The sequence below is a fragment of the Mesoplodon densirostris genome, chromosome 7, assembly GCF_025265405.1.
Source record: "Mesoplodon densirostris isolate mMesDen1 chromosome 7, mMesDen1 primary haplotype, whole genome shotgun sequence".
NCBI classification, from domain to species: domain Eukaryota; kingdom Metazoa; phylum Chordata; class Mammalia; order Artiodactyla; family Ziphiidae; genus Mesoplodon; species Mesoplodon densirostris.
In genome coordinates this window covers 8,998,553-9,018,613 of record NC_082667.1, presented here as the reverse complement: position 1 = coordinate 9,018,613, position 20,061 = coordinate 8,998,553, and the positions used below count along the sequence as shown (strand labels likewise).

The 20,061-nt window shown below is 55.6% G+C and overlaps 1 protein-coding gene across 7 annotated transcripts; it reads left to right on the top strand.

Annotated features, from left to right (window-relative positions):
* The first annotated feature begins 1,438 nt into the window (after positions 1 to 1,438).
* Positions 1,439 to 17,631, top strand: SPINDOC (spindlin interactor and repressor of chromatin binding). Of its 7 annotated transcripts, none has more exons than XM_060104224.1 (7): positions 1,439 to 1,815; positions 2,062 to 2,151; positions 5,263 to 5,592; positions 5,671 to 5,820; positions 5,971 to 6,123; positions 6,262 to 6,462; positions 17,609 to 17,631. In XM_060104224.1, exons 1-7 carry the CDS (start codon positions 1,689 to 1,691, stop codon positions 17,614 to 17,616), a joined length of 1,059 nt encoding a protein of 352 aa, XP_059960207.1. In that variant the 5' UTR covers positions 1,439 to 1,688; the 3' UTR covers positions 17,617 to 17,631. The 7 variants fall into 7 exon arrangements, with proteins under 7 accessions (XP_059960207.1, XP_059960202.1, XP_059960201.1 ...); XM_060104219.1 differs by lacking the exon at positions 17,609 to 17,631 and adding an exon at positions 13,293 to 14,095 and having other exon boundaries at positions 5,971 to 6,108; XM_060104218.1 differs by lacking the exon at positions 17,609 to 17,631 and adding an exon at positions 13,293 to 14,095.
* The last annotated feature ends 2,430 nt before the right edge of the window (positions 17,632 to 20,061 follow it).

Genomic DNA, 20,061 nt, shown 5'->3' with positions numbered 1-20,061 from the left:
GCTGAGAAACCCAACAGCAGACAAGGAGGCAACCCAGAGATTAGCAAAAACCAGAAGCTGCCCACACTCCTTAACTGGAGGGACAAATAGAGGAGATGGAATTAGTGGAGCCTGGCGGGGAGGACCACCATCGGAAGTTGGAACCACAGCAGCCTAATCCAGTAGGAGGTGGTACCACAGGGGAGCCTCGCCTGCTGCTGGAGACCTGCCAGAGCCCGAGGAAGAGAGAGAAAGAGAAGAAGTAACCTGGCTTTTTCATACCTCCTAACTTCCAGTCTCCTGCCACTGTCTCCCACTGGCCAAACCCAAGCCTGAAAGGCAGCTGTCCTGGAAGCCTGAGAAACTGCAACCTGCAAGGCAATACAGAGCAGAGCAGAAGCGCAAGGAAGGGATCTGTAGCAAAAGGGTAGAGAACAACCATTAGATAGAAATAGGTTAAACAGGCTTGGTAATACCTTTATTTGTAAAACCTTTAAAGTACTGGATACATGTGAAAGTAACAAAATCATTCACTTAAAACCATACTGTAGTCCACATAAACTAGTTCACATCTCCCCTCCCACCCCAACCTACTACATTATTCTGATTACTACTGTGTCTGGTCTAATACCGTGGCATTTTAAGACGGATTTTCAGTGTCAGGCATGTTCTCCACTGAAATTTCATGAGGGCTTCTACAGCAGAGGGAGATGCCCATTTTATGTCACAGAGGTCAAAGCTCAGCCACAATAGAATTATGATGCAGCAGCGTCATGGCAACTGGACCAGCGTGGAGCTGGAGCCCTCAAGGACTTCTGCGTGACCTGTGGGGAGGGTCACAATCTCTGGACTCACTTTTTAAAAATGTAAATCACAACCCTCGGGGTGGTTTACGCGCGCCCACAACACTCCACTTGGCTCTTCATCTTTCCATTCCCTTGTCCAGAAGGCTCCACAATGTTTTTTGAAATAAAGGATGAAATTGTCTAAGAAAACAGATAACGTACCCAAGATCACAGAGCTAGCGAATCGGAAGGAATTCATTCTCTACTCTTCCCACGCCAAGGCGCTTTCCGCTCCCCCACCGGTTCTTTTCGCGCCCCGGACATCCTCTGGCGGAGGAAGGCTTGTTCAGGGAAAGGCAAGAGAGATCCCGCTCAAAATCCTGGGGCACTTGGTAGCGCTCTTCGTGCCAGCCAACGTGCCCGACTGGCGTCTCAATGAAGGGCGACCCGCCAGGCTCGGCCGGCCGGCTCAGGACGCTCCCGGCTCGGGGGAGCTCAACGTCCTCTCCCGCGGGCCCAAGACCCCCACCCCCGCGCCGGGGGACAGCCGGAAGCAAGCTGCCCTGCCCGCCCCCTGCGGGTCGCGGGGTTTCTAACGGAGCCGCGTGCCCGGGGCGGGGCCACGCGCTATTGGCCGCTCGGAGTTGGGGGCGGGCCCGCAGCGGGCCGGCCGGGAGAGCGCCGACAATGAGCCTCCATAAAAGGGAGCGGCGGGGGTCTAGAGCCCAGGATTGAGCCCTCCCCCCCGGGGTCCCGACGCTCTAGGTATCGGGGAGGCCCAGACGCGCCCGTCGCAGGCCGGGCCGGCGAGCGGCGGGCGGCGGGGAGGGGCCTGCACGGGGCGGGAGGCGGCCGCCGGCTTGCGCTCAGGCCTGCGCGCCAGTCCTCCGGCGTCCGGTCACTGAGAGCCCCCCCGGCCGCGCCATGGCCCTGAAGGCCGAGGGCGCCGCGCTCGACTGCTTCGAGGTGACCCTCAAATGCGAGGAAGGGGAGGACGACGAGGAGGCCATGGTGGTGGCCGTAATCCCGCGGCCCGAGCCGATGCTCAGAGGTGAGAATGGGAGGGGAATCCCATTTGCGCGTCACGGTCCGGGGCTCGGGCTTCCTCCCCACACCAGTCGGGGGTCTGGGTACCCCCTCCCGCACCTCCAGTCTGGGGCTCAAGCACCCCCACTCCACTCCGGCCTGGTGCCCGGGCGCCCCCTTCCCCCTTGTCTGAGGTACTGGCGACCTCTTGTTCCACCCCCAGCGGGGTTTGGAATCTCAGGCCTCCCCGAATTCCCCCTCCCCCGCCCAGGGTCTGGAGCCTTCGATCCACGCCCCGCGAGCTCCGGATCTTCCGGTGCCCGAGCGCCCCCTCGCCCGGGCCCAGCACGACGGCTTCGAGGTGACGTTGGCGGGTCCCACCCCCTCCCCCGTCTCCCTCCCCTCCCCCCTCTCCCTCTCCCTCCCCCCTCTCCCTCCCCTCCCCCTCTCCCTCCCCCCTCTCCCTCCCCTCCCCCTCTCCCTCCCCCCTCTCCCTCCCCTCCCCCCTCCCCTCCCCCCTCTCCCTCCCCTCCCCCTCTCCCTCCCTCCCCCCCAACCGCGGAGGCAGAGGCAGAGGCAGGCCCAGGGGCCAGGCCGTGTTCTCGGCCGAGGGGCGGCAGGGCCTTCACGCCGGAGCTAGCGGCCCCGCACCTTGGTGTCCGGAGCTATTCGGTGGGTGGAGGCAGGCGCCGCTGCAGCCCGCCAAAAGGTGGATTTTAAGGGCGCTCCGTGCAGAAAGCTTTCCTACGCCCCCCTCACCATCCCGGGGCCTTGCACTTGCATAAGCCACAGGTGTCAGATTCTAGCGCTGCAAGGGTGAAAGGGGTTGCATAGGACACCTAGTTTTGGAAAAGGAGTGCTTGCTACGGGCGCCCTCAGCCACTCTAGAAGGGGATTGGCCTCGGGAAGGGGTTTGAGGAGCAGTCTGGGAGCACTCGCTTTCCCCTCCTCCCTCACCGATTTCAACAGTCCTCAGGATCTTGCAAACCGTTAGAAAACAAAGAGCCACCTTAGTGGAAGACACACTATTCATGAAAATGCAAAATCTTTTCATGCCTAGATACCCCGTCCCTCAGGGGGACAGTACCCAAAAGGTTAAGAGCAAGGCCGTTCATTTAGCCTCAGCAGGACATGGTGATGTCTCCCTGCACTGCCTCTCCTTTTTGGAATCAAGAGTGCTATAAAATGAGGGAAATAAAGGCCACTACCCTTCTCAGAGCTTTCAATCCAAAAGAGAGGTTCTTTCTGTACTTCTGCTTACATTTCTCGAGTGCTCAGTGCCAGGCTGTCTCAGTTAACCCTCTCAACAACCCTGCGAGAGCATCCTCCTTCCCCAGAGAAGTGAATTCATTCAACAAGTGTTTGGGGGCACCTCTTATATGTCAGGCACTGTTTTAGGCTGGGCATGCTAATCGCTATAAAGAAAGTCGAAACTCTGCTCTTCTGAAACATATATGTAGATACTAATGACCAGAGATAAATGAAGATAAATAAATGTATAGCATGTCAGGTGGTTCAGAGAACAGGAAATCAAAGTAAGGAGAAAAGAGTGAGGGTGTTTCATTTGGAATATCAAGTGGTCAGGAAAGCCTTCTCTAATAAGGTGAATTTTGAACACAGACCAAAGGAAGCGAGGGAGAGAACCCTGTAGATAATTGGAGGTTAAGAATTTTCGGCAGAGAGAATAGCAAGTACAAAGGTCCTGAAGCAGAAGCTTCTTGAAAGATTTGGGGTGGGAAAGAAAAACAGACGAATTCAAGGTTTTTGGCTTGAGCGACTGGAAGGATGGACTTCCCATTTGCCGAGATGGGAAGACTGGAGTGCAGGCCTGCGGGAGACGGGGAGTTAAGGTTTGAACATGGCAAGTTTGAGAAGTTTATGACACATTCAAGCACAGATGTCAGATGGTAAGTAAGGCATGTAAATCTAAATTTCCTGGGAGAGTCTGGTTAGAAGTATAGACATGGGAGTTGTCAGCAGGCAGGCACTGGGCTGAGACCATCAGAGGAAGGAGGTAGATAAAGATGGGGTGCCAGGACGGTTGTGGAATGCTCCAGTGATTCCAGTTTGGAGACTGAGTCATTCCTCATCAAACACTGCTGAATGCCACTACATGCCAGGCACTGTGCCGAGTGCTGGAGATACAGTTGTGAAGGATCAAAAATCCATGCTGTCTTGGACCTACAGTGTAATCAGGAGACAAAGGGAACGAGTAGGAAATGAAGCAGTGAGGGGAACAGGGAGCTCAGGTGGGGCAGATGGCAGCTTTCTAAGGGACGGCAGACAAGCCTTGGGTGAGAAGACGACTCTGTTCCAGAGAAGGGACTGGCACGGGTGCCCAAAAAAGAGCCCCAGTGAAGTAAGAGAAGAACCAATAGAAGGTGGTGCCCTGGAGTCCAAGGGACAAAAATCAAGATGGAAGAAGCCATCTGTCAAAGGGCAAAGTTGAAGAGCTGACCACTGGGTTTAGCACTGGTGACCTTGACAAGAGCTGTTTTGGAGGAGTGGTGGGAAAGAAAGCCCAACTGCAACCAAGGGATTCCTGCCCACGGTCACATGGGAGAGGGGTACAACCCAGCCTTGGAGCTAGACCTTCTGAGACCAAGCCAGTTCTCAGACCCATTTCAAATGCCACCTCTTCCAGGTAGTCCCCAGGTGTTAGGGTCTCCCATATTTGTCTTTCTCTCCATCTTCTCAGGTGGGAGGGAGATGCAGCGACAAGGGATCAGAAGCCCTGAGCTACCAGGCTAATGTGGGTCTGAGCCTGCATCCTTTGCTGAGCTGAGAAGGGTTCCCATCCTGTCGGAGCTTATGGTCCACACGCACAGGGAACAGATGCTGTGTCGACCAGTAGGGACGAGCGAGGTCACTGCTGCAAAGGCTTTGGGAGGGGAGGCTATTTCCGACAGGATGGGAGGCCTCTTGAAGGGGCCTCAACAAGTGGAGGAACAGGCATGGATGCCATTCACTGACCCGAGAAGGCTCATTGAGCGTCTCCTCTCCTATGTGCCAGGCCCTGCGGGGACAGAAAGATGACAAAATTTACCATTCTTGTCCTCAAGGAAGTGCTTCGCTGTGGCCTGGTAGTCGCACGTGGATATAATCACCTGCCAGGGGTGGGAGGTCAGGAAGGCTTCACAGGGCTGAGGTTTTGAGCAGGGCCATGAAGGAAGTAGAGGACTTTGCCAGACTGATGGGCTGCCGAGGCCGAAGACAGGCAGGAACGCAGTCTGTTGGAAGTACCTGTTGGGCCTGTGGTCCGAGACTAGATTGAGGTAGCAGGATGCCGAGGCATGTAGGCTGTGTTTATCGTGGCGAGTGCCTCGTGGGCTCCAGGGGAAGGGAGAAAGAGACTCTAGGTGGGAAAGTTCCTTCCCTACATATGCCACCAGGTTTGGGGAATCCTGTTCTCTGTATTGTTGGTTGTGGGCACCTTTACTGACAGTCCCCACCTCCTCCTCTCCCTCCGTAGTGGCCCAGCAGGAGAAGACCCCACCGCCGAGGCCCAGCCTGCTAGAGGCAGGCGGCGATGGCTGTGAGGAGCCCAGGCAGCAGGTGTCTTGGGAGCAGGAGTTCCTGGTGGGGAACAGCCCGGGAGGCAGCGGGCGGGCGCTGTGCATGGTGTGTGGGGCCGAGATCCAGGCCCCCTCGGCGGACACGGCACGCGCCCACATCCTGGAGCAGCACCCTCACACCCTGGACCTGAGCCCTTCCGAGAAGAGCAATATCCTGGAGGCCTGGAGTGAGGGGGTGGCCCTTTTGGAAGACTTCAGGGCAGAGCAGCTGTCCCCACCCCATTCAGGTAGCTGGGCTGGGGGAGGGGTGGAGGGGGAAGGAAAAGTCAGGACTCTTGTTGCTCACTGGCATCTGCCCCCTTCAGACTCGGGCCAGGAGGTCGAAGTGGACCCAGACTCCAACCCGTACCCTGCCGAAATGCCAGCAGAGATTGTCGTTCTCCTCGACTCAGAGGACAAACCCTCCCTCCCTAGAAGGAGCCGGCCCAGGGGACTCCGCCCTCTGGAGCTTCCTGGTCAGTCATCCCAAAGCCTCAGAGGCTGAGTTGCGGGGAGGGGAAGCATGGGCCCTGCCATCTGGGTGGAGAGAGGCTGCTGGGCAGGTACCTTCAGCAGCCCTGTGGTTACGGCAATCAGGCCTCTTAAAAAGGTCTTGTCTTTTGCAGCGGCCCCTGTCCCAGAGCCGGTAAGCAAGAAGCCACGTGGTCAGAGATGGAAGGAGCCCCCTGGGGAGGAGCCGGTCAGAAAGAAAAGAGGCAGACCCATGACCAAAACCCTGGACCTGGACCCAGACCCGGACCCAGGTGAAGGCGAGGAAGGTGTGGGTTCCAGGAGGAAAGCTAGGACCCTGGCGGGGTGGGGGGATGTGTGGCAGAGGGCACCTGCACCTCAGCTGAGGCCATGGGCTCAGCCCTTGGGAGTCTGACCTCACAGTTCCATCCTGTCCTCCGTTCCAGGTGCCCCCTCACCCGACTCACCCACCGAGACTTTTGCAGCTCCCGCCGAGGTCCGGCACTTCACCGACGGCAGCTTCCCCGCTGGCTTTGTCCTCCAGCTCTTCTCCCACACCCAGCTCAGGGCCTCAGACAGCAAGGACTCGCCCAGAGAGGGGAGAGTGGCAGAAGGAGGTCTTCTGCAGCCAGAAAGCCCCTCCCCAGGTGAGCTCCTGAGAGGGGATGACAAGTGCGGGGTCAGGAAGGCCGCATCCCTGGGGTCTGGCCTCCACGAGGCTGCTTGGCAGCAGAGCCCAGGGTAGAGGTGGCTGGTGCTCCAGTCCCCTGGGAGAGGGGCCGAGGGCAGGTGGATTTAAATACAGCGGCCAGCCAGAGAGCTGAGTTTTTTGCGAGCTCCTTGGCAGTGTCCTGGCTGGTTGTTAGGTTGGGTTAGGCCAGTGCTCCCCAAAGCCCGACACCCATCACCACAGTTAAGGTTGATTCCAGCTGGAGCCTGAGGTGCCCACCTTGGCCCTGGTGGACCAGGGGCCTAAATGGGACCGATAGCAGAATAGAAGGGGCGAACACTCAGCAGACACCTCAGCTCAGTTTACGTCTAATAATAGCAGTAAGCGCTTGTGTTTTTATCATGTTCTCTGATTTTAAGAAACTTTGATATGCAGCTCATCTGGCCCTTATAAAAGTATCTTTTCCAGATGGACCGACTGAGTCTCAGAGAGATGGTTCCTCCTCTACGGTCCTTGTATTCATTTCCTGAGACTGCCGTAACAAACTACCACAAACTTCGTGGCTTACAACAACACAGATATACTACTTTTTAGTCCCGGAGGTCAGAGGACTGGAACAGGTCTCACTGGGCTACAATCAGGGTGTCAGCAGGGCTGAGTTTCTTTCTAGCTCCTAAAGGAGGAAGTCTTGCCTCTTCCAGCTTCTAGCAGCCGCCTGTATTCCTTAGCTTGTGCCCTGCTTCCATCTTCAAAGCAGGCCATGGCCAGTGCAGTCTTTCTCAGGATGCCATTTTTGGGTCTGACTCTTCTGCCTTCTCCTTCCCCTTTAAAGACCCTTGTGATTACACTGAGCCCACCCAGATCATCCAGATCTCTATTTTATTTTAAAGTTGGCTGATTAACAATGTCAGTTCCATCTGTAGTCTTAATTCTCCCTTGCCGTGTAAGATACCGTATTCACAGGTCCTGGGGATTAGGACTTGAACATCTTTGAAGGACCAGTACACTGCTACCACAGTCACGTAACCTAGCAGTAGCAGAATTGAGATGAGACTGTCCTGTGTTCCAGCAGGGCAGGGCTGAGCCTGGTTCCTCTCTCTCTTTATCTTGCCAGGCCAGGCCCTGCTCGCAGCATCTTAGACGCAAAAAATGGTTTTGTTTTGTTTTGTTTTGTTTTTGGCTGCGTTGGATCGTCGTTGCTGCGCACGGGCTTTCTCTAGTTGCGGCGAGCGGGGGCTACTCTTCATTGCGGTGCGCAGGCTTCTCATTGCGGTGGCTTCTCTTGTTGCAGAGCACAGGCTCTAGGCGCGCGGGCTTCAGTAGTTGTGGCTCACGGGCTCAGTAGTTGTGGCTCGCGGGCTCTAGAGCGCAGGCTCAGTAATTGTGATGCACAGGCCTAGTTGCTCCGCGGCGTGTGGAATCTTCCCGGACCAGGGCTCGAACCCACGTCCCCTGCATTGTCAGGCAGACTCTTAACCACTGTGCCACCAGGGAAGCCCCAGAAAGTGGCTCTTGAAGGAGTGAATGTGTGACACACAGAGTGCCTCGTCCCGCCTGCCTGAAATGGGCGTTTGGAGTTGGAGGCCTGAGGAAGATGGCACATGGGGTACTGGAGGCTCCCCAGAGCAGGGCTCTCAGAAAGGAGGTGTACTTTTTGCCTAAAGAAAAAGGCAAACCTGTCACTTGAGCCCACATCACTCAGTGGTGACCACTGTCAAAAATTTGGCTTGCGTCCTTCAGACCTTTTACAAAGCTCTGTGTGCACGTCTCTGCATGTGTGCTTTCATCTATTTATTTTTTACCACTTTTTCTAGTCTGGAGGCAGGCCTCACCCCTGTGAGGTTTTAACTGTCTCAGGTTTCAGCTTGAGTCACCTTCCCGTCCTGCTTCCCCAGGACCGTGCTCTGCCTGGACTTGAGTGTTTCCCAGGCCCCCTCGTATTGTCAGTGGACCCCTGCTCTAAATGGCTGATCTCTTCCACTGGCTGATGAGTCTTCTGGTTTCATTCTTGAAAGTGGGGCCTTTATTTTGACCCCTGGAGTACCCTGTGCCCAAACCCCACCTGTGTGGCGTGACCAGTAGGTGAGAAGGGCATCCTTGAGATCTCAGGTTTATTTGGGGTGAGTGGGCAAAGCCTGAGATTTGGGGTTCAGCAAGCTGATTGAATGATGTGAGAGGGATGGAGGGGGCTGAGAGGTGTTCCCGGCAGAGGCAGGGACCTAGGGAGGTTGGAGACAGTCCAGAAACTGCAGGAGGTACTAAGTGACACAGCAGCAAGTGTTCCTGCAGCCCAGCTATGGGAAATGACCGGAGTGCCATAGCCTTTGTCCCCACGAAACTCACAGTCTGCCTAAGGGTACAAGTCAGCAAATAGAGAATAGTGTGGTGCCCACGATGGTTCTGTGCAGAGCACAGGCTCCAGACCAGTGGTTTCAGGTTGGTTTGGGGTTTTAAGTACCCAAAGCTCAGATTTCTCAGAAACCTGTGAGGCTTCAACCAGAATGTCTCTACTTTGAGTTGTTTTCTTCATTGAAGCTCTCCAAAGATCTTATTTGAGTAAAGATCCTACCACTTTAAATCGAGGATATAAAAGTTGGGGGGCGGGGAGTCACTGTGGTCAGGTCAGCTGACCTGATGGGTATGTGTGTCAAGCAGTCAGGGACGACTTGGCTGGACTTCCAGGGACCTCCCAGGCTGAAGGTGGGGAAGGCGTCCCGGCCAGGAGAGGAGATGAGCCCTGAGGGCCCACTCGCAGACAGTGGAAAAAAGCCTCCTGCTGGGGGGGGTGTGTGTGCGCGCGCGCGTGTGTGTGCAGATGGTGGAAAAAAGCCTCTTTGTCCTGCTGGTGTGTGTGTGTGTGTGTCAGCACCTAGAACAGGACCTGGTGTGTGTGTGTGAGCACCTAGAACAGGGCCTCTGTGTGTGTGTGTGTCAGCACCTAGAACAGGGCCTGGTGTGTGTGTGTGTGTGTGTGTGTGAGCACCTAGAACAGGGCCTCTGTGTGTGCGTGTGTGTGTGTGTGCGTGTGTCAGCACCTAGAACAGGGCCTGGTGTGTGTGTGTGTGTGAGCACCTAGAACAGGGCGTGTGTGTGTGTGTGAGAGCACCTACAACAGGGCCTCTGTGTGTGTGTGTGTGTGTGTGTGTGTGTGTGTGTGTGAGAGAGAGAGAGAGAGAGAGAGCACCTAGAGCAGGGCCTGGCAGCAAGAAAGCCCTCAGGGAAGATTTTTTGACAGATGAGTGGATGGCGGCTGCCTTCACTTGTCATTCTGGTGGTGACATTTCCAGAGTCTCTGCTCAGAGACAAGCCTTAGTGAGAAACGAGAGAAGTGGGCCCCAGCCACCCCCTGGAGAAGGTGTACACATTTACACACACATGCACAAGTGTGGAGGAAGGGGAGAGGGATGAAGCTGGGGAAGCAGACCAGTTTGGGCCAGGAGAGAAGTAGAGGTGGTTCTGGGGTTGGGGTGCTGCAGCTTGTCCCAGGGACAGAGAAGTTCTCTTGGCTTGCTCTCTGATGGCCTGGGGCTCTGCTCATGCACTGCTTCTGAAAGAAGATCTCTCTACCGCACCTCAGGACTCGCTCTCCTGAAACTCCCCTCCCCACCACCCACCCCTTTGCCCTCCCTGCTATCAGGAAGAATTGGCACTTAATTCCAATGTACTGAGTTCTTTTTTTTTTTTTTTTTTTTTTTTTTTTTCGGTATGCGGGCCTCTCACTGTTGTGGCCTCCCCCGTTGCGGAGCACAGGCTCCGGACGCGCAGGCTCAGCGGCCATGGCTCACGGGCCCAGCCGCTCCGCGGCATATGGGATCCTCCCAGACTGGGGCACGAACCCGTATCCCCTGCATCGGCAGGCAGACTCTCAACCACTTGCGCCACCAGGGAGGCCCTGTACTGAGTTCTTTTAATGTATTTTTTCCTGAAATCCACAGGGCCACCTTATAAAGGATTTTTTTTTTTTTTTTTTTTTTTTTTTTTTTCTGTACGCGGGCCTCTCACTGTTGTGGCCTCTCCCGTTGCGGAGCACAGGCTCCGGATGCGCAGGCTCAGCGGCCATGGCTCACAGGCCCAGCCGCTCCACGGCATGTGGGATCTTCCCGGACCGGGGCACGAACCCATGTTCCCTGCATCGGCAGGCGGACTCTGAACCACTGCGCCACCAGGGAAGCCCTAAAGGATTATTATGTCCACTTTACAGAAGAGGAAACTGAGCCTTGGGCAGGTGTGTTTCTCCCATGCGGCACCCCGCCTGCAATGAGGGCCAGGAATCAATTCTCCGTCAGACCAGGAGCTGTTCTTTTCTCTGGGTCTTCCCCATCAGCCTACGCAAAGCTGTTGTTTCTCCCTTCTTGACCCCTCTTCCTGTCGTAGCCACTGTCCCATTTATCCCCAAGCCTTTTCAGCAAAGCTGGAGAGCTCTTCTATATTGTCTCCAGTCTGTCTTTAGAAGCCACTTGAGTCAAACTCATGCTCACCACCTGACACCAAAATGGCTTCTTTGGCAACATTGCCGTTGACTTCATAAAGTTAGATCTGGTGGTCAGTTCTCAGTCCTTATCTTTCCTGACCTGGCAAAAACAAGGAACCCCTCCCTCCTTCCCTCCTTCCTGGAGACTCTTTCTGCCCTTGGCCTCTCAGGCAGCAGCATGCCTGGGTTGCACCTGCCTCTCTTGCTTGTTCTTTCCTAGCTCCCCAAGTGGGATCCTATGTTTATTTTTCTTCCCGTTTCTAGAAGATATGCTCCTTTGGGTCAGGATGTTTGCCTGTTTCATTTACTGTAATATCCCCAGTGCCCAGCACAGAATAGGTGCTCCTTCTGTATTTGCTGGATGAATGAATGACCCAACTGTGGGTCAGGATCTGCACTCACGCCCTGGGTGATCCCTTCCAGGCTCACAGCTTGAAGGACAGTTCTTGTGCTCACAGTCCCGCCTTTCTCCTCCACCCCAGACCTCTCCCTTCGGTTCCAGCCTCTCTCTTACCCATATGACGTGTCTGATTGGTTGCCTAAAAGATCCCCCAAACTCGGAGTTTCCGACGGCGTTTCTGAACGGAACCCCCCGTCTCCTCCCTTCACCTCCAGCCACTCTATTCGCCCCCAGTCTTCCCTTCCCCAGGGAGCTGGCAGCCCCGTTCTTCAGTTTGCTTGGACCAAACCCTCAGTCATCGTCTGTCTCTCTCAGACCCCGCATCCGTCCATCAGCAAATCCTGTTAGCCCCACCTCCAAGATGCTCAGGATTGACCCCCCTGTCACCACCCCTAGCGCTGCTACTTTCATCCAAGCTTCCTTAACAACCTTTGAACTTGTCTCCTAGCTTCTGATCTTTGCCCTCTGTACCAGAGCCCCTGTTGAAACACAAGTGGAATCCTGGCACTGCTCTGCTCAGGGCCCTCCAGCACCGTCGCTGTCGCGCTTCAGATAAAAGTCAGAGTCCTCGTGGAGACCGGTGGTCCTCAAACCAGAATCTTCACCTCTCCTGCCCACCAGGGCATCTGCATTTGCTCTTCCTCCCGTCAGGAACGCTGTTCCCCAGCTAGACACGCCGCTGACTCCTTGCTTCCTGCATGTTTTGCTCACACATCAGCTCTGTGAGGCCCTCCCCGCTACCCCGTCCCCTTCCCTGGTGTACTTTTTTACTTTGCTTCTGTCTGTATATATTACACTGCATTCTTGCTTTGTTCATCCTGTTTATTGGCTCTCACCACTGGAATGTAAATTCCAGGAAGGCCACTTGGCCTGCTCCACGTTCTGGGGAACCCCCAGCAACTGGACTCGTGTTGGGCACAGTATAGTTGCCCAGTAAGTTATTGTTGAATTAAGGAGCCAGTGAGTAGGCTCCACCTGCCCTCAAGGAGCTTAGAGTTTGTCAGGGAGACAAACCAGCTCATGTGACTACAAAGCAGAGTTTGTTCGGTCGCACGACCCCGTGGCCGCCGTTGAGTCATTTTAAATCTCGGCAAACAGTACAGCAAAATTGTACCTGTTTTCTCTGCCAGATTTTAAATCACTGGGTCTCTAGAAACAGTGCAGAAGAAAACCACAAATAATACAGACACCGCAGCAGTTACAATCACCGTTTTCTGGCTTTGTTTTTTGATGTAACTTTTGCACATGCCCATGCCGAGCCGGACACTTTGGTACCTGAACGGTGGCTGTCAGCAGTTCATGTTCCCCTGTCTTTAGGCCTGGTTTTGCCCATTGTGAGTAGCTTCTCCACGCTGCTAAGGTGGATATCTGACCCCTGTGTGGTAGGTATTGACTCGGGAGATGAAGAGCCTGGTTGAGGTTCCAAAGCAGAGCTGGACGTTAACCCAGGACTCTCCGTCCAGTGCTCTCTCCTCCGCCCTACATATTCACCTGGGAGCTCCTTTGTGGGCACAGTCATGTCTTTTTCTGCTTTGGGGTGTTCCCCACCCCACCACCTCTGCCCACACAAGGCAGAACCCATCAGGCTAGGGTGCCCAGTAAGTTCTAGATGAGACAGAGTCAGCTGAAGGTAGTTGAGGGGAGCGGAGTACAGCACTAAGCATCCGTGTGCCAGAATACATGAGGGAGGAGGGTTGCAGAGGGCCTGCGCTGATGCCTGCGGAGGTGTGATGCCCTTGTGGTTGGTGCTGGTCCTTGGGTGAACTAGGAGCACAGCCTCCCACTGTCCCCGGGCTTCTCCTCAGACCACAGGTCCTGGGCTGTGGAATTGAAGGCCAGGAAATGGGGGTGTGGTTTACAGAGACCCTCGGGGGACATCCTCAAGGTAGATTGTCTGGAGGACCCTGACTCTCTCTCTGCTCCCATCCTTGCCCAGCTCCCCCTCCGGGGCTTCGCGGGACACTGGATCTCCAGGTTATCCGCGTGCGGCTGGAGGAGCCCCCGGCAGTCAGCCTCCTGCAAGACTGGTCCAAGCATCCCCAGGGCACCAAGGGTGTGGGAGCAGGTGACAGCCCAGACTGGCCTGCGGTTCTGTCGGAATCCAGCACCACTGTCGGGGGGCAGCCAGAGGCAGGGAGTGGCCTGTAGGTTCTTGCTTTTCAGGGCAGGGAGAGGAGGCATTGTCTGCCTTTGGCTTATCACTCAGAGCTGCCCAGCTCGGCCACCTGATGGAGAGAGTAAAACTAGGTGCCAAGGCAGGATGGAGGAGAGGAAGGTGGGCAGCATCCGCTATGACTCGGGGACGCTGGAAAAGTCTCCCCGAGGTGAGGCGTGAGGCCAGGCCCTGAGGGGGACGGGGATGCCGAGGGCTGTCGTTCGGTAGGGCATTGGGCCTATGGAGAACACCCACCCGATCCTTTTGCTGACCCAGACCTCTCTGTCCCCCTGACCTCCTCCCACCTTCTCAGCCCCCCACCATTCTCCCTTGGCACAGTGCCTTACGCAAGAGGTGGTCGTGACGGTGTTGAACTGAGTCCCACTACCTCGGGGGACGCCTCTCCTCCCCCACCCGTTTTGGCTCCTAAACCAGGAGGCCTCCATTACCTCTTCTTCCTGCTCCATCCCTGCAGGTGGCTGAAGCAGCCTACCTGGGGGCTCCGTCACTCACACTCTCCTCTTCACCCCTTTTCCTGTTGTATATATCTCCTTTGTTGACAATAAATTATTTTTTTTTATTAAGAGAGTTCCGTCTGGGCCATCATTGGGGGAAGGGGTTTGCTAGCAGGATATCTGGCCTCCTGGAGCGACCTTGAGGAGGGCTAAGAGGTGGTTCTGGGTCTGAGCCAGAAAGCTGCTGCCCCAGAGGCTGGAACAGGGTCAGGGCAGGCTTTGTTCGGCCAGCAGACTGAGGCTGAGTCAGTTAGCAGGGCACCTCGCCCCCTCCCCTTACCCGTGCCCTCCACATGGGGTCAGAAACACCTTTAACATGTACTTTCTGACTCACTTGGTAAGCCTTTGTAATTACTCACTTTGTAATGACCTTTACAAAGTGCCCTGGCTGTGGCCAGCGTGCAGGGGAAGAGAAGCCTCCCCTCCCCCTGCTCCAGGAAAGGAAGGCAGGCGGTGGGGTCCTGAACGCCCCCAACCTTTCAGCGCTGAACACTCAGCCTCATGGTCTGCCTGCCCTTTCCTTGGCTTAATTACACCAAGCCTTTGGCTGGTTTTCCTGTTCCCCGGGCTCGGAGATGGGTCCACTTGGATCTCTTCACCAGATTCCTAACCCCTTATCCTCCTAAATTAACTGTCAACAGCCAAATCTGTGTAGGGTTGTGTTTTTCCTCTTTGGTGAAGGGGGCTCTCGAGAGGCAGAGGGCTCTCATATCCCAAACTTCACTGTCCCGTTCAGAATCCAGGGGTGAGTGAGGTAAATAGGGCCATCCACCCTCTGCACCTGGACTGCCCCACTGCCCCTGATGGATCCCGCGCAGCCGGGGAGAGGCGGGGCAGAGGCAGGGCTCACAGGGCAGTTGTTCCTGTGTGACACCAACCCCATCAGGTTTTGAGACTGACCAGAGAGCTGGTCCCTAAATAAGGAAGGGTCTGGGCTTGAGCACGCTGTGCTGTGTGCCTCTCTGAGCGGGTGTCACCCGTGGGCTCAGCCAGGTGTGAGTGATCTCAGCGTGGTTGACTCATGGGAAGTGGTCCTTTCTCCCCATCTGACGAGCTCGGGAGAAAGAGCCTAGGGACATCTGGGGCCCTCTTCCAGGGGAGACCAGAAGATTTGTGGTGTGGTGGGGGGAAAGAGGGCAAGGATTCAGGACCCCTCGTGTCTAGGGCGGCTGCACCAGCGCGTGATGTCGGGGGGCCATAGAACTACCCTGTATCTCTACCACCATTTCTGCAAATTGGCAAAACTTGCATCCTTCCTAATAGGAAGATATAAGTAATGCTGAAAGTTTGGCTCTGAAACACAGACTATGAATTGTCACAGGTGGTCGCTGTCCGTCCTTTCAATCGTGTGACTGTGTTTACATTTATGCCAATGTGCTTTTAAAACAATGTGGTTGTGTTGCTGGGTGTTGACAGTTGGGAGAACTTACATAAAAGCTCATTGTGCAATTGTGAAGCTAAATACACCTTCGCGGCTGTTAATTATGATTGAAGGTTTGGCCCGCTAGACTGTGAGCTCCTTCTGGGCGAGGGCTGGATTGCATTGACTTCACTTCCCTAGCTCCCTGCATAGGGTCTGGTGCATAGTAGGTGCTTAATAAATGTTTGTCTGGTGCCCTCTTGGTGTGTATTCCTATGCGACGTTTTTGCAGTGCAGGCCGGTCCCTGCAGCGTGGTCCTCTGCACGAGGTGGCTGCCATGGTGACTGCTGGTGACGTGGTTGTTCCATGGCTTAAGCCCCACATCCTGGGTGGCAGGGATCTGCCCAGCCTCGGCCAGGACCCCAGGGACTCCATGAGCATGTGTGGCTGGGAGCTGCCTGTGGGCATCTCTGGGCTTCCAGGGAGAGGCGGAGAGAGGGGAGCCCGGGGCGTGGCTGCACCCAGAGTGCAGAAGGGAGCTTCTGAACGTAGGTGAAGGATTGCTTGGGGTCCGCCACCTGGGCCAGAGCCACAGTCCTAGAGCCTGTGACACCAATCAAACCTCCTTTGCAAATATCAGCGACCCGAGTGGCTGATGGTGGTGACGTTCTCCAGGTGTGATGCTGAAGTCCAGCCACGACCAAGTGAAGGAGCGGGGGGAAGAGGATGCCGCCGCCCGACCCCTGAGCCGTACCCCCGCCCCTAGTCCCCAGTACTCCTTTGTGCTCTGAAGGCGGCCACCTGCCACCCTTCACAGCTGCCCTCCTTGTGGTCCAGTCAGGGAGCTCTTTTTGGAGACCAGTAACGGCCCTGAGGGCAAAGCCAGTCCGAGACCAGGGAAGAAGCAGGCCCTTCCCTCCTTGAAGAGAAACTGCAGTGTGTACGGCCGTGGTTGGAAAGTGGGGAGCACGGTTGGAAAAGGGGGAGGGTCACTGGCTGGGCCCCCAAGCAGCGCCCAGTCCTGTCACTGCTCTGGTCCGGACTCCGCGTCTCCTCCAACCCGCTCTCCCTTTCCAGGGGCCCCCCACCCCATTCCTCACACACACAGCCAGGCTGCAGAGTGGCTGGAATGAGGCTGCCTTCAGGGCCCTTTGTGAAGTCCTGCACACCCCTGAGGTGTGGAGGAGGCTGGGGGCTGGGGTGGGAGAGTGTCTCTGAGGGGACTGCAGCCTCTGCGTCTGTCCCCACGGAGGGTCTTCTGGGAAGGGGGCACCCAGCTGACCTCCCCAAGGCAGGATGGAGGCTGCTGCTTGCAGGTGTGACAGGTAAGGTGACTCCACAGCACACCAGTGTGTCTGTTTCCCACATTCCCGGAACCAGGTGCCTTCATATCACCGAATCTGGCCAGTCCCTTCCTTCCCTCGAGCAAATAGCCTCACTCCGTGGACAGAGTGCACCACGAGAAAGGAAGAGAAAGGAAACAGAGCCACCTTTTTGGCCTCCCTAACACCAACAGCAAAGCCTCAGGTCTCCTCAGGCCCTGCATCTAGGAGGCCCGGGGAAGCAGGGGCTGGGACAAGCACCCTGCAGGGTCAGCTTGCACAGCCGTGGATGAAGGCCCCTGGGCAGCCACGGTGCTGGGAGCTGTGGGGTGCAGACAGGACACCTGTCCTGGTCTCCACTGTGGGTCACCCGACCTTGTGCCCATGATACAGGTGAGGAAACCGAGGCACCCTGAGCTGCATGTGGTACCTTGCCTGCCATCCCAGAGCGGCTAAAGGAGCAGAACCTGGCTGAGCTCAGGTCTGTCTGACTGCAGAGCTGTTGTCTCTGGCATGCCATGGCCTGTTTGTGCTTTAGGAAGACCCTGACACACCTTCCCTCCAGAGCCTGGGGACCCAGGGTAGGTTCAGGGGTTGGGGCTGGAGTGGACAGAGATGGTAGTCAGGAAGCTCATTCGAGACAACAAGCGCTCACACCTCCTTTGCTCAGGAGCATCATAGTGGTGCCCAGTGCCCTGCCTTGCCAACTTCCAGAGCCCTCCAGGGCCTGGCCCCTGCCGGGATCATGCCCTGTGCCTGGCAGTACCCGCTGGAGGGGCTCACAGCAATGTGGAGGGGTGCTCATCACACCTGTCTCAGGTGACGATGTCTGGGAACCAAGCTGAGGGTTTTGAGGATGTAGGGAGTCCTGTTCCTCACTTGCCTCTTTCTCCTGAAAGGCTTCTGAGCCCCTGGTGGGTCCCTCCTGCTGGCCCTGGCCTCCCTCAGCGACCTCTGACCCTGGCTCAGGCTGGACTTGGTACTTGGAGGCTACAAAAGCAGTGCCAGGTATGATGATGTCCACATGAGCTTGGGCTGCCCTAGGGGACAGGGCAGAGGGAGGGGCTTCTCCTTTCCAGACCCTGCCCTGTCCCTTCACTCCCTCTCCTTGACCCGACCACTTGCCCACCATGGCACCCACATCTTCCTGGGTGAGCAACTGCCTCAGAGAGACTAATCCATGGCCCTCCAAGGTTAAGGTCACTGTGCTGTTCAAAGCTCAGGCTCAAGGGGCCACGCAGACCCGGGCTCACAGCTGCCAGCTGGATGAGAGGCATTCACGGTTCAGGTGTTCTGAATATAGCTGTGAACGAGAGAGAGAGCACCCCAGCTCTCCCCACACACCCATTCCAGGGGAGGCAGACAGCAAACTAGGAGCTTCTCAGTGTGTCCAGCAGGCAAGAGCACTGGGCGTGATGGAAGGGCACTATTCTTTTTTCTTTTCTTTCCCTTTTGATCATGGACATTTTTTTTTCCCCACACTGCGTGACTTGTGAGATCTTAGTTCCCCGACCAGGGATCAAACCCGGGCCCTCGGCAGTAAAAACACGGAGTCCTAACCACTGGACTGCCAGGGAATTCCCAATGGTGGACATTTTCAAACACACCCAAAAGAAGAGAGACAGAGAGAGAGGAACAATGAACCCTGATGTATCCCAGCTTCAACAAATATGGCCAATTTTGGTTTATCTTTATCTCCCCACATCTCCTTCCCTTCTGGATTATTTAAAAGCAAATCCCAGACATTGTATCAGTTCATCTGCAGATAGGTCTGTTTGTATCTCTAGGAAATTCAGACTCTTTTGAGTAAAATATATATCACACTTTAAAGACTAATAATTCCTTAATGTCATTTAATATCCACACAGTGTTCACATCCCCCAATTGGTCCATGAATATCTTTTTTTAAAAACCTTCTTTTTTTTTTTTTTTTTGAGGTACGCAGGCCTCTCACTGCTGCGGCCTCTCCCGCAGAGCACAGGCTCCAGACGCGCAGGCTCAGCGACCATGGCTCACGGACCCAGCCGCTCCACGGCATGTGGGATCTTCCCGGACCGGGGCACGAACCCGCGTCCCCCACATCGGCAGGCGGACTCCCAACCACTGCGCCACCAGGGAAGCCCAACCTGTTTTTAATTGTGGGAAAATACACATAACATGAAATTTACCATTTTCAAGTGTCCAGTTTAATAGTAAGTACATTCACACTGTTGCGCAACCGATCTCTGGAACTCTGCCATGAATCTTTTTACAACTGATTTCTTTGAATCAGGGTCTAAGTACATTCCACACACTGCATTTGGTTGATGGGTTTCAACCTGTAACAGCCTTTCTTTCCTCTTTTTCCCTATTTCTTTTCTTTTTTCTTAAGAACACAGTGGCTTGTTCTGTGGACAGAATTTCCTCCATTCTGGATTTGGCTGATTGCATTCCCATGATATCCTGGCATATTCATTCGTCAAGAGATGAGTTGGGGGCTAGAGAGGGCTTCCTCTGGAGACATTTAAGCACAGAGAGAGCCATGCAGTTACATAGGGAAAGGGAGTTCAGGGCAAAGGGGACAAGGAGGGCCAAAGTCCTGTGGCTTTCGTTCCCCAGGGATTCACAGACAGCCTGCTATGTGCCCAGCACTGTTGGAACCACTAAGGACACCGCCAGGGCCAGAAAATGTCCCTGCTGTCCTTGGGGCTGGGGACCTCAGGCACTGTCCTCCCTAGGGAGGATGGTGAGGTGGTAGGGGAAGTGGAAGTGTTCCCCCAGACACACCTGCTGCCAGCCAGCCAGGAGCAACCATGCAGCTTTGGGTACGCGGGGACATCATCTCAGACACTGATGAGTCATTGGCCGGCCTCCCCCGCCCCTCGTCCTCCAGGAAGCCAGTTACAGCCAGCTGGTACCGACTCCCCTCTGCCAGCTCCAAGTCTGAGGCTGCTCTTGGCCCATCCCCGTGAGATGGGAACTCCTTGAGAGTGACCGCCTTCATGCCTCCATGGGCTGCTGCTCCTATTTCTGCCAGTCCTTGCAGTCCTTTGCTTCTCCTTGGGGTCTGACTCTGCATCACCTCCTCTAAGAAGCCTTCCTTGCTGCTTCTTCCAGTCCCCATGCTCCCACAGGCCCCAGATCATCCACTTTGGGTATCCCCCTCTGAGCCCCAGTAAAAACTGCCCACTTCTGCTTTCCCCTTTGCCTCCCACCGACGTTGCTTCTGCCAACGTGGCAGCCTGGCTTTCCATCCAGAATGCCCAACCTTCTTAGCGATGGAGGTGGCAGAACTCTGCCTGTAGACAGTGACCCAGTATGGGAATGTGAGTTGATCCAAGTGGCACCTCCTCCCAGGAGAACAGACACTGAA

Bases quoted from the DNA above. Each gene is read 5' to 3' on its own strand.
- SPINDOC (XM_060104218.1), top strand. From the start codon at position 1,689: ATGGCCCTGAAGGCCGAGGGCGCCGCGCTCGACTGCTTCGAGGTGACC. The intron at 5,593-5,670 runs GTAGCTGGGCTG...TGCCCCCTTCAG, and splicing joins GCTGTCCCCACCCCATTCAG to ACTCGGGCCAGGAGGTCGAA. The intron at 6,463-13,292 runs GTGAGCTCCTGA...ATCCTTGCCCAG, and splicing joins GCCAGAAAGCCCCTCCCCAG to CTCCCCCTCCGGGGCTTCGC.